The sequence below is a fragment of the Drosophila pseudoobscura genome, chromosome 2, assembly GCF_009870125.1.
Source record: "Drosophila pseudoobscura strain MV-25-SWS-2005 chromosome 2, UCI_Dpse_MV25, whole genome shotgun sequence".
NCBI lineage: Eukaryota > Metazoa > Arthropoda > Insecta > Diptera > Drosophilidae > Drosophila > Drosophila pseudoobscura.
The window spans coordinates 14,609,761-14,620,698 of NC_046679.1; the positions used below are offsets into that span (position 1 = coordinate 14,609,761).

Below are 10,938 nucleotides of genomic sequence, written 5' to 3' on the forward strand. Positions count from 1 at the left end.
GTGGGTAGTTTGTAGATTTTGCGGCGATATATATTGATATACACATGCAATTTAAAAATAAAACGCCGTATTATTATTTAAATTAAAATTTAAAATTATCCAATCTTGTACAACATTTATTCATCAATCGGATAAAAGTATGTGTTCAGAGCTGAGGCTCTTGGCTAGCTAATAACCCTAAGCCGAAGGAATATGATTTCTGATCATGTTGAAATAAAGGGGGCTTAAGTGGGCTAAGGTTTTTTTTCATTATTATCGATAAGTCGATAAGTCATGTGACAGCTGTGGGTGGTTGAAAAATAATGATAATCCAAGTTGGACGAGGTAATGTTTTGAAGAAACTGCTGTATAATCGTCTGCAATGAAATATTCTACTCTTCTGCAGAGTTGTACAAAGTGCCGCTTCGCGTTTTAGATCATCGCGTATTTGTTAACGGCGAGATCGAAGCTTTCCTGGACAATTTCGAAGTACGGCGCAACGACAGCGAAGTGGAAAAACTTTTCCAGGTCACCGAGACCGTAGGATCGCTCAAGTACGATCTTTCGGAACGTTTCATTTCATTGGGTAACAAAAACCTCACCGATCTGGGTACCGAAGTGAACAATCTGCTGTACGGGGTCAACAACCTGTTGGAGAAAGCCAAAGTGGAGCGGACGGTAATTGGGACCACACCACATAATCGAGGCGCCAGCTTATCGAATATTACTGACTGCATTTTGTAATTTTAGGCCAGCGCACAGTTGCGGGAGTCACGACAGTCACGTGAGCGACGCAGAGCCGAATTTCTGACCAACCTGCAGCACGGCTACAAGCGCATAGAAAACTCGTTTGAGGAAAAGGAGGAGGAAATCGCCGAACTCTACTCCGACCTGCAATTGAAGCTGAGCATTGCCAAATAGGAGCTGCCCTAAAATGCTCAAATCCACAATTGTAGACACCCGGGTGCGCCTTGTGCCGTCGAAGACGCTTTTGGAGTTCCTGGATAGCCAAAAGGAGCACTTCAAAAAGGTTCCGGAAAATGTCGCCAAACTGATGAAAAACGAAGGCTATATTTTACCTTTGAGTACACAAATCGTTAAGGAACAAGAGCTGAACATTAAACGCCCCAATATTGACCGAGCGCTGCTCCGTAGACTCACGGCCGATGTGTCCGAGGAACCAGAACCAGCACCAGCCAAACCCATTGGAAAGAAGAATAAGAAGGCAGCCAAGGATAAGAAGGCAACCGAGGAGGTTATGGAAGATGAAGAACACCCGACGGAATACAATAATGTCTTGTACCTGACTGACATGCACTGGCTGAATGATACTCTGATTCAATTGCGCAAAGATGGCATTAGCAATATCTTTCTGTATGAATTGATCGAATCATCCGATCTCCTATTGCCAGAAAATGAAATGAAGCCACGCAACCCGGACCTGGAGGCCCGCTGCGAACGCCTTCGTGCGGAGCAGCACAACCGCGAGTACCACAAGATGACCAAGAATGTGGATGCAGGACTGAAGCATTATCCAGAGGACACCATAGCCTATCAAAGTGAGTAGAGATGAGATCTGAAATTGAGCGATTCCGAATGTTGTTAATACTCTTTTCTTGTAGTTAAAAGTCTGAACAAGCAAATTATTGCGGTGGTGCAGTTCGTCTTCTCTGTGGCCGCTGGTTTCACCTTTGGTTTCTTTGGTGTCAATTTGATGGTCGGTCCCCTGCCCTTTGGCTTTCGCATCCTGCTGGGCGTCATTGTGGCCCTCATTATAGCCCTAGCCGAGATGTACTTCCTGGCCAAAAAGCTGCACGAATACGACGAGGTCTTGGACGCGCCCAAGCGCATGCAGCAGACCGCGCCAAAGGCTCGCGGAGAGCGAGTCCCGCCCGCGGCGACAAGTGGAGTTCAGGCTCTAAAGCCTCATGCTGACTAAACAAATATGTATTACTTTTTCTTTAATATATACATAAATATTTGTATTAATTCGTCGTTGGAATTTTAGATTATATAAATATCTGTAAAAGTTTTATTCTTTCGGGAGGGTGTGGGGAGAAGGATTCTAGGCTTTGGATTAGAGACTACGTATACACGACGTTGATAAACTTTCTTCGAATATTTCGTTACACATTTTACTCGTAGTGATTCGGTTGCGGATTCGGATTGTTCCAGCTCTCGTCCAGGCCGTCGTTGGAGCCACTGCGTCCCATCCATGCCAATAGATAGATGAACATGACAAAGGCCAGAATGCCGCTGAGCACCAAAAACCAGGTGCGTCGCCACGGTGGCCGCGACGACGGTGAATAAAAGCGTCGCGTCCATCGCGAGAGCAGCGCGGCCGGCGTGCGGCGCTGGTACTTATTGTCATCGCGATCCGTCCCACCAATAGGCGACTGACGTGGCAACAATGGTCGCCTACTGCTAGCTGTTTGATCAATAACATAGTGATATTAAACGCCAAGCTTAGAACATAACTCTGCTGCATACCATTAAAGTCGCCCGAGCTGGGTGGATTAAATGCATCCATTAGGAGCACGGAATGTGGAGTGGAGGCATCACCACCATTCGGCTTCCCACGCTCCCGCTCTCCTCCGGAATGAATGTGATGCACTTTGGTCATATTGCTAACCGCCGCCTGGCTGACGGAAGCCTTAGACTTAAAGGCCTTCAAACTGCTACTCTGATCCTCCGAGAGCTTTTGGAGAGCATTGTTATTAGCACAAAGTCGGCGAATATCTCTTTAGCCGCTTACCAGAGCCAGGCCCAGGCCATTGCGACCCCAGTTGACTTGAGCCAGGTAGTTCTTCAGGGCGTCCGCCACGGGCGAGACGAGATTGGTGTTGGGAAATATCTCCACACTACAACCGGGGCACTGATGGCCGCGTGGGGCAGTGTTGGCAGGCAGTGCGGCTTGACGAGCATTCAAGCAGTCCCAATGAAAGACGTCTAGAAATTGTTGGATAGAGTTTCATTAAAAGGAAGGTTACCACATGTGGGTGACACCACTTACGGTAGCAAACCAGTCGCACGCACTCGCCCTGCTCCAGCGAAGTCCCACACAGATTGCAGTTGGAAATGTAGTCGCTGTCCCGAAGCCACTGCAGATAGGATTGGACTATGCACTGCGGAATAGATCCGAAATACATTATTTTCTGAGCTGTGTGAAATAAGCATATGTACCTTAGGGTGGGACTGGACCATGCAGTGTTCGCAGACATTGACTCGGTGCTCGAAGCAGAACTGATTGGTGACCAATCGTTTTGGGCATTTGCAGAGACCCATTCTGGCAGGTCAGCAGACTTCTTGTTTCGGGGCGGCGCAGATATTTATTGCACTTGGGGTTTATTGTGCCAGCACACTTGTGTAAAGTAAACCTAGGGGAGGCGCACACAATTATCGCATTCTCCGCATTCAATTGATTTTAATTTCGATTCGTAGTTCCCTAGCCCCTGAATTTTCGTTTTGACAATCACAGAATCAACAGCCACGTACTAGCTTTCGATATGCGTGGCGAATGGCAAGAGCGCTCCAACCCTACCATTCCGTCATGCACCAAGATGTTTCGGCCAGAAAAACATGGACTCGAGCCCGATTTTCAACTTACCAATTTTTCCACCCTCCGAGGATGAGGATGTAAAATCCCCCAAGATGTACTCACAAAGTACCTAAGGGGAACAGAAATAGTCCATTCCAACGAAAATGAAGAACACCACATCGGCGCTGGAATGGACTGTGCCGTTATACCACTCAACTCAACTCGGCACGGAGGAGAATATCTGCTGGCACAAACTGTCGACTTCTTTTATCCATTGGTAAATGATCCGGAAGCATTGGGACGAATCACGCTGGCCAATGTCTTGAGTGATTTATATGCCGTTGGTGTGACCGACATTGACTCGATAGAAATGATAATAAGTGTATCGACGGAATTTACGAGCAAACAACGTGATGTTGTTACATCTTTAATCATACAGGGTTTTCGAAAAGCATTGGCAACAAATGGCTACAACCAAGTCTACTTAAAACTGAGGGAACTAAAGCTAAATCCTTGGTGCATCGTTGGCGGCGTAGCGACTTCTGTCTGCCTAAAGGATGAAATCATATTTCCATCTAATGGGCGACCGGGAGATGCTTTGGTACTTACAAAGCCACTGGGTACACAGCTGGCGACAAATGCTCATATTTGGCAACTTAATCAGACTGATAAGTACAAAACCCTCCTGACGAAATTCACAGATAAGGAGATACTCGAGACCTTTGAAATGGCAGTGAAGTCGATGACATATTTAAACAAAACCGCTGCACGCTTAATGCACAAGTATCGGGCGCACTGTGCCACAGATGTTACAGGATTTGGTTTACTTGGTCATGCCAAAAACCTTGCACAATTCCAAAAGGACAAGGTCTTATTTAAGATCAACAGATTGCCAATTATCAAAAATGTTGTGAAGTTTAGCACTCTAATTGACCAAAGCTCCAAATTACTTGCTGGAAAATCGGTAGAAACATCTGGCGGTCTATTAATTTCCCTTTCGCCGGAAGCAGCAGACCAATTTTGCTGCGAATTCAATGAAATTACAAAAGGCGAACAAAAGGCATTCAAAATTGGATGCGTCGAAGAAGCAAATGAGTCCGATGCAGTGCTAGCAGATCATGTAGAATACATCGAAGTCAGTCTTTAACTAGATTTAAGGTAATACAAACAATTGACTATTCAGCCTATGACGGATATTTCATAAAGGCTTAAAGCTTGGAAATATTTGGAACTTTACATTTCTAAATGTGTATATCTGATAGTTAATTGAATGTATGCTTTGATTAAAGAAGGAGACTTGATAGACAAATTAAACACGAAACTCTCTTTTAATTTAGTCCAACCACTCTTTCATATATTGACATTTAATGGCGGTTACATCGCCGCAGTTGGAGCAGTTCTTGATTACAGGACATATGCCACAGGGCATTTGAACCAAGCCCGTGGGTGGAAGAGGTAAATTAACGGCCCTATAAACATACGAGCCATCCTGCTGCATTATGCGCTCCGCATTGCCGTCGTAGACAACCGTCTTGAGTATGGTTTCAAGGTCATCCTCGTCTAGATTAACCTTGCTTATGCCCAAATCCGATATGAATTTGTGGACATCGCTTACGGTGCAACAGGACATTTGCTTGAGGGCCAAGGGGCCGTCACGCTTCTTTTCCGCATTCTCGCGCTTCATTTGCAGAAAACGCAAGCACTGCTGGTTGAGGACATCGACAAACTCAACTTCAAAGTCCTGGTCCTGGTACCAGGCACCGCCTGTGATGGATCGATCCGGCTCCAAATTGTACAGCATATAAACCTTCTTTTTGCTGGCCTAAAAAACAGGAATTGGGTAAAACGCAATATGCAATAAATGTAGGATAGAGTATATACTAACATTCACAGATTTAACCGCTTTGATTAGCTTCTTTGTTTCCAGATTCTTGAGAATTTTATTCAATTGTGTCATATTCAGGTTCGACTTCATACGTATGTCTCGTATCCAAATGCCCTTGTTGCTGCCCTCCTCCACAATCCCATAGACGATTTTTTCCTCGTTGTCGGCATCTTTGGGCAGTGCGCTCTTCTTCTCCGGATCCTTGGCACGATAGACCAGTTTCTCTCCCTTTTTAAGGATCTCTATGCCGCCTTGTTGTAGCAATATATTCAGGCCCTCGACTCGGGTGGCTGCCGACACATCGGATAGGGCCTTGGTGAGATCATCATTGGTGGCTCCAGCGGGTATTCCCTGGATAACCGCCAGCAACAGTTGGGCGACCTCAGCGGCCATGACGCAGTCAGATCTTTAAAGCAAATTTAAATCAATTAACAGTGGCGTAAAAACCAAAACAAACGGTTCGGGGCGAATGGTTGCGGTACTAAGAAGAAGGCACTCACTCGTTTCGTGTGGGAAAGGTTCATTGAATTTTTAAAGTGATTCCTGATCTGCAGCACACCTTTTGGCTATCCAATAATGTCACAGGCAGCGGGCTCTGATGAGGAAACTGACTTTAAAGTCGTTAGTTCCACAAACTATCAGCGCGTTCAGGAAAAAGTTGGAAAGGTACGTGCGAAGCGTGCAAAGAAACAGTAAGATATAGCGCTGCCAACTCGAGTGACAATCAGCTGTGGTCGCCACCTGAATTTATATACGAACTAAAGATATACTCTTCTTTTAACAGATAAGCTATGCGGATGGTGTTGCCGATGGACGGGAGCAAGTCTTTCAAACTAGCTTCGATCAAGGCTATGCCGATGGGTTGCACGTTGGGCTGGATCTGACCAAATTCGGCTCCTTTTTCGACACACTTGCAGCAGCTGGCTCAAGAGATGACAAGTTGCTAAAAGAAAAAGAGGCGTACAAAGGGCTGAATTTGCCAAAAGCCACGGATAAACAGCACTTTAAATACTTGGATCATCAAAACGAACCCCTAGACGTGGTGTCGACCAAACAGGGCACCTATACAGACGACTTATTGGATGAATGTGCCGCATCACTGCCAATAACTGCGAATTTATTCATATCCAGGGGTTCTAGTGTTAATCTGGTTTAATGTATATGATTGGGAATTATCAAAATTAACTGAACATATATTTTCGTGTGTGTAACTTATAAATACAATCCCTCGGGTGTGCCCTCCTTCTTTCGGTACAAGACGCTCTCCTTTGATTTCTTGAAATCCTCGTTGGTCACCTTCATGCGGCGCTCGCGCAGTGCCATGAGACCAGCTTCTGTGCAAATAGCCTTGATGTCGGCGCCAGAGAGATCATCCTTGGCCATGATCAGTTCGCTGAGGTTCACATCTTCGGCCAGGGTCATGCGAGACGTGTGGATGGTGAAAATGCGTCGCTTTGTCTTCTCGTCGGGCAGTGGAAATTCGATCTTACGATCGATACGTCCCGGACGTATAAGCGCCGGGTCGAGCGTCTCAATGCGATTCGTAGCCATTATTACCTTCACATCGCCGCGCGAATCAAAGCCATCCAACTGATTGAGCAGCTCCAACATAGTTCTCTGGATCTCACGCTCGCCGCCAGAGTTCGAGTCGTAACGCTTGGTGCCGACAGCATCGATTTCGTCGATAAACACTATAGACGGTGCATGCTCCTCGGCCACACGGAACAGTTCCCGCACCAGCTTGGGGCCATCGCCCAGATACTTTTGTATAAGTTCCGAGCCCACAACGCGAAGGAACGTGGCCGAGGTTTGATTGGCCACGGCCTTGGCAAGGAGAGTCTTGCCTGTGCCTGGTGGGCCATAGAGGATGACACCCTTTGGAGGCTTGATGCCCATTTCCTCGTAGTATTCGGGATGCGTTAGCGGCAGCTCGACAGACTCTTTGATTTCCTGAATCTGAGTGTCCAGGCCACCAATGTCTGCATAGGTTTCCTGTGGTGCCTTCTCCAGCTTCATTACAGTGACCATAGGATCGGTGTCGTCACTGAGAACACCCACAACGGCGTGAACTTTGTGATTCAGCAGGACCGAGCATCCAGGCTCCAGCTGATCCTTGTCCACAAAGGATAAAATGCTAACGTAGTGCTCGGAGCCCACAGAGGTGGACACAATCGCGTGATTATCATCGATAATCTCCTCCAGATTACCCACAGACATTGGTGTGCCGCGCAGGTCATCCACCTTGGAGCGCTCCTCCTCGTTCTTCTCGTCTTGGGGCTTCAAACGCTCCTGGTTGCGAATAAACTCATCCTCCATCATCAGGTAATCTTTTATGCGCTCCAGTTTGAGCAGCTTGAGCCGGCAACGCGTATGGGGCGTCACCAGGGGCAGCTTCATGGCCGCATCGGGTCCCTTTGCGCGGCGCTTCTTCTTGCCGACGCGAGTCGGAATTGGTGGCTCGTACTTCTTCTTTTTGTCTTTATCATCCTTCTTGTCGCCAGAGCCCCCTTGGGCCGATTGGTTTTGTCCCTGAAATGCACAAGCACAACAAATTAAATTACTGACGTCCACAGAAAATTGGTTGGCTGCACGTTACCATTTTGAGTAGGCTTGTATTTTGTGGTCTTAGATTAATACACTTTTTTATTTTCTGCTTAATTTTTACCAGTCATAACCAGTGTGACCGCGGATTTATCTTTCCAATATACCGGCCGACCCTCAGAAATATACCAAAATATACCGTCTCATTTTCCAGTTATGCCGTAAAAATACTGACAAATTATTCAAGTTCCATCATACATTTTATAATAAATTAATACATTTTCTACAAGATTAACTACTTTAAATACTCCCATTTATTGTATGTTTACTAAAACAAGGTTTCAACAAAATAGTTCGACAAAAAAAACAGTCGCAATATTGCTGATATTTGAAGACATGATGAGAGTATACCCCGTTGTATACCCTATTTCGCTAATTTGATATGAAGGTCCAGTTTTCCGAACTGTTTTAAAAACATAATAAATAAAGAAATTTTCTCATATTGATATGTTTTAGACATAGTCATGCATATGATTAGTGTCTTGTATGTATATATCTTTGAATTGGAGCTTGGGATGACAAACATATTCTCAATTCTATAATATCCATTTCCCCAGGGTATGAGACTGATTGATGGCTGCCGGCTATTACCGATTCAAAAAATACCGAAATATACGGTCTCATTCAAAAATATACTGACGAATTCAAGTTCGATATTCTGTCGAATAGAGACAACTCTGAATGTGAAACAAGCTGGCAGCACTGAAACCAGGTGGCAGCCCCAAACATTTGATTTGTTTGGGTTCCTTTTACACTAATAATTTAAAATGGATCAAAAAGTTAAGAACATCGACCTCGAGCTCGACAATGTGGCTGTCTTAACAGCGGGCACTGCGGCGGAATTCGTGAATAGCATCCTAGACTTTCTTCTATACCAACGCAGCCAGATCCCCTTCGTTTACAAACTATATAAGCATTGCATCGAAAAATGGGACGATGAGGATAAGTCAGGCAAGCAGGAATCATTTTCCAATTATCAGGTCAACCAGCAGCGCATCAAGGCCAAGGCGACTAGGCAATCCATCAGTGACATGAGAGAGGTGAGTCTTATGCCACAAGAGAAATTCCATTACATTGCACTCCTTTTAGCTCATACGGCAAGCATTCAAGTCCTCCAAGGTGAAGAGTCTACGATTTCTATTTGGCCCAAATACTTTCTTGCCCACGGAAGCCTACACTCTTCACATTCCACATGCGTCCGTAACCAGGGAACATCATTACGAGAACCATGCGCTGTCCGAAGGCAGCATAAAGCAGGCGCTGCTCCGACTCTTGACCTGCAAGGAGCTTTATACTATCTTCTCCACACAGCTTAACGCTACGAATGTGTTTCTGGAGCTGGAACTACTGACAACCAACGAACCTGGACTGCACCAGAAACACAAAAGTCTCGTTCAAAAAACAGTCCTGAGTCAATTGCCGCACAGCTGTAAAAATGTGCACTTGCACATCCGACATACAACTGATAATCCACTGGTCGAAATGCGATGCTGCCAGGAGTTGGCCATATACCGAGATCTAGGTCTGATGCATCTGGACGAAACTGACGAAGACTGCGGCAAAAAGATTGAATGTGGCGATCCGACTGCGGAACACAGCGGCTGGTGGCAGTCAGATGTAATAGTGCGTGGATTCAAGGTACCACCCAACCAAAAGTCGTGCGATTTGTGGACCAGCTAAAATTGTCTGTGCTTTAATTTTTTCGCCATTTTGTATCCATGTTAGGAATAAAGTAGTTAATCATTTTATATATCTGTAGATCCTAGAAAATCGTCGCCAATACAGATAACTGGCTTGGTCTCGACTTTACGTTGCTTGACCACAATCTGGTTGGCCAAGCGGTCCATGTCACGCTGTCCAGCAGGAGTAAGCTTGCGACCCCCCTCGGGATGCTTCTCGATCATGCGTGCCGTTTCGAGAGCGTGAAAAGCCTTTAAGTAAACCAATGTTCCCATGAAGTAAAGTTTTTTTTTAAGTTTTACACACTTACCATACGGATGCAGCCATCCGATGAGCGGCAATACTTTGATGGTTGCACCCCCTTGCGCTTGCGTCCACTGTACACCTTGGTGAAGGCGGCCACTCCAGCCGGACTACGAAAGTAGAGATGCCGCATTATAGAGGCACAGCGAGTATAGAACCAGTCCTGTTCAGTCGGTGCTGTTTCCTTAAACTTGCCCGTCTTAATATAATCAGCTTTTTCAGGCACAGTAATCTTTCCAGATTTTTTTAGGAAAGCGGACAGCACTTTGGTTAGAACGTGCTGGTCCACATCTTTAACAGTAACACCCGGCATCTTGCAGAATATTTTTTCTAAGATTATTCGCAATGATGAGCACAGAATTTCCTGATTAAAATTCCCTTACTTTTCTATGAGGCACAAAAAGTTTTCGCTTTCCGCAAAATGGACGTTTCGCAATGATGGCCGCGGGATTTCAAGACAAAAGTGTGACCATCTCAACTGCATTCGGTCACACGAAAGTTTATCGAGTATAATATACTATTCTGAATATTTACGGTATATCTGTATATACTAGTATATTTCATCAATTTAAATCTATTAAATTCCATTTGTAAAGGTATATTAAAGAGAAACCGAGCAGCATGTCCAGTAACATGGGCAACATTCTGCATAGCCTACTTAAAAGGATATTATAGAATTGAGAAGATTTTTGTAATTTCAGGCTCCAATATATTCAGATCTTTTTTTGTTTAAACCTTGTTTTAGTAAAAATACAATAAATGGAAGTATTTAAAAGTAGGTAATCTTGTAGAAAATGTATTCATTAATCGGACAAAATTATGTGGGCAGGGCTGAAGGTGCTATCTAGCTAGTAAAATCAAATCGAATATCAAAAACGAGGAATATGTATAAAGGAACTTGAATATTTCGTCGGTAGTTTAACGGTATATATGGAATATGAGACGGTATATT

General features: G+C 44.9%; 9 protein-coding genes across 10 annotated transcripts; 5 read left to right on the plus strand and 4 right to left on the minus strand.

The window, feature by feature from the left end:
• Window positions 1-167: 167 nt before the first annotated feature.
• Muted (biogenesis of lysosome-related organelles complex 1 subunit 5) lies at window positions 168-1,031 on the plus strand. The gene is made up of 3 exons (XM_002137445.3): window positions 168-324; window positions 386-657; window positions 730-1,031. The coding sequence occupies exons 1-3, from the start codon at window positions 303-305 to the stop codon at window positions 898-900; spliced, it is 465 nt and encodes a 154-aa protein (XP_002137481.3). The 5' UTR covers window positions 168-302; the 3' UTR covers window positions 901-1,031.
• On the plus strand, window positions 878-1,999 carry LOC4801734 (transmembrane protein 199). Its single transcript, XM_001358740.4, has 2 exons — window positions 878-1,538; window positions 1,602-1,999. Exons 1-2 carry the CDS (start codon window positions 914-916, stop codon window positions 1,916-1,918), a joined length of 942 nt encoding a protein of 313 aa, XP_001358777.2. The 5' UTR covers window positions 878-913; the 3' UTR covers window positions 1,919-1,999.
• Window positions 1,982-3,712, minus strand: LOC4801735 (zinc finger protein-like 1 homolog). Its single transcript, XM_001358741.5, has 6 exons — window positions 3,587-3,712; window positions 3,163-3,356; window positions 2,993-3,104; window positions 2,735-2,928; window positions 2,470-2,677; window positions 1,982-2,407 (listed from the first exon to the last, which is right to left on the minus strand). Exons 2-6 carry the CDS (start codon window positions 3,262-3,264, stop codon window positions 2,115-2,117), a joined length of 909 nt encoding a protein of 302 aa, XP_001358778.2. The 5' UTR covers window positions 3,265-3,356; window positions 3,587-3,712; the 3' UTR covers window positions 1,982-2,114.
• Sps2 (Selenophosphate synthetase 2) lies at window positions 3,495-4,831 on the plus strand. The gene has a single exon (XM_003736538.3). The coding sequence runs from the start codon at window positions 3,540-3,542 to the stop codon at window positions 4,662-4,664; it is 1,125 nt and encodes a 374-aa protein (XP_003736586.3). The 5' UTR covers window positions 3,495-3,539; the 3' UTR covers window positions 4,665-4,831.
• Window positions 4,827-6,043, minus strand: Polr3F (RNA polymerase III subunit F). The gene is made up of 3 exons (XM_001358742.4): window positions 5,903-6,043; window positions 5,403-5,808; window positions 4,827-5,339 (listed from the first exon to the last, which is right to left on the minus strand). The coding sequence occupies exons 2-3, from the start codon at window positions 5,793-5,795 to the stop codon at window positions 4,851-4,853; spliced, it is 882 nt and encodes a 293-aa protein (XP_001358779.1). The 5' UTR covers window positions 5,796-5,808; window positions 5,903-6,043; the 3' UTR covers window positions 4,827-4,850.
• Window positions 5,929-6,654, plus strand: LOC4801737 (protein YAE1). Its single transcript, XM_001358743.4, has 2 exons — window positions 5,929-6,068; window positions 6,187-6,654. The coding sequence occupies exons 1-2, from the start codon at window positions 5,979-5,981 to the stop codon at window positions 6,556-6,558; spliced, it is 462 nt and encodes a 153-aa protein (XP_001358780.2). The 5' UTR covers window positions 5,929-5,978; the 3' UTR covers window positions 6,559-6,654.
• Rpt2 (26S proteasome regulatory subunit Rpt2) lies at window positions 6,486-8,131 on the minus strand. The gene is made up of 2 exons (XM_001358744.4): window positions 7,999-8,131; window positions 6,486-7,931 (listed from the first exon to the last, which is right to left on the minus strand). Exons 1-2 carry the CDS (start codon window positions 7,999-8,001, stop codon window positions 6,615-6,617), a joined length of 1,320 nt encoding a protein of 439 aa, XP_001358781.1. The 5' UTR covers window positions 8,002-8,131; the 3' UTR covers window positions 6,486-6,614.
• A 548-nt stretch (window positions 8,132-8,679) lies between these two features.
• On the plus strand, window positions 8,680-9,751 carry LOC4801739 (uncharacterized). Its single transcript, XM_001358745.4, has 2 exons — window positions 8,680-9,043; window positions 9,093-9,751. The coding sequence occupies exons 1-2, from the start codon at window positions 8,771-8,773 to the stop codon at window positions 9,681-9,683; spliced, it is 864 nt and encodes a 287-aa protein (XP_001358782.2). The 5' UTR covers window positions 8,680-8,770; the 3' UTR covers window positions 9,684-9,751.
• Window positions 9,668-10,537, minus strand: RpS19b (Ribosomal protein S19b). Of its 2 annotated transcripts, XM_015181889.2 has the most exons (3): window positions 10,370-10,536; window positions 9,994-10,316; window positions 9,668-9,934 (listed from the first exon to the last, which is right to left on the minus strand). In XM_015181889.2, the coding sequence occupies exons 2-3, from the start codon at window positions 10,297-10,299 to the stop codon at window positions 9,749-9,751; spliced, it is 492 nt and encodes a 163-aa protein (XP_015037375.1). In that variant the 5' UTR covers window positions 10,300-10,316; window positions 10,370-10,536; the 3' UTR covers window positions 9,668-9,748. The 2 variants fall into 2 exon arrangements, with proteins under 2 accessions (XP_015037375.1, XP_001358783.2); XM_001358746.4 differs by having other exon boundaries at window positions 9,994-10,537.
• Window positions 10,538-10,938: the final 401 nt, after the last annotated feature.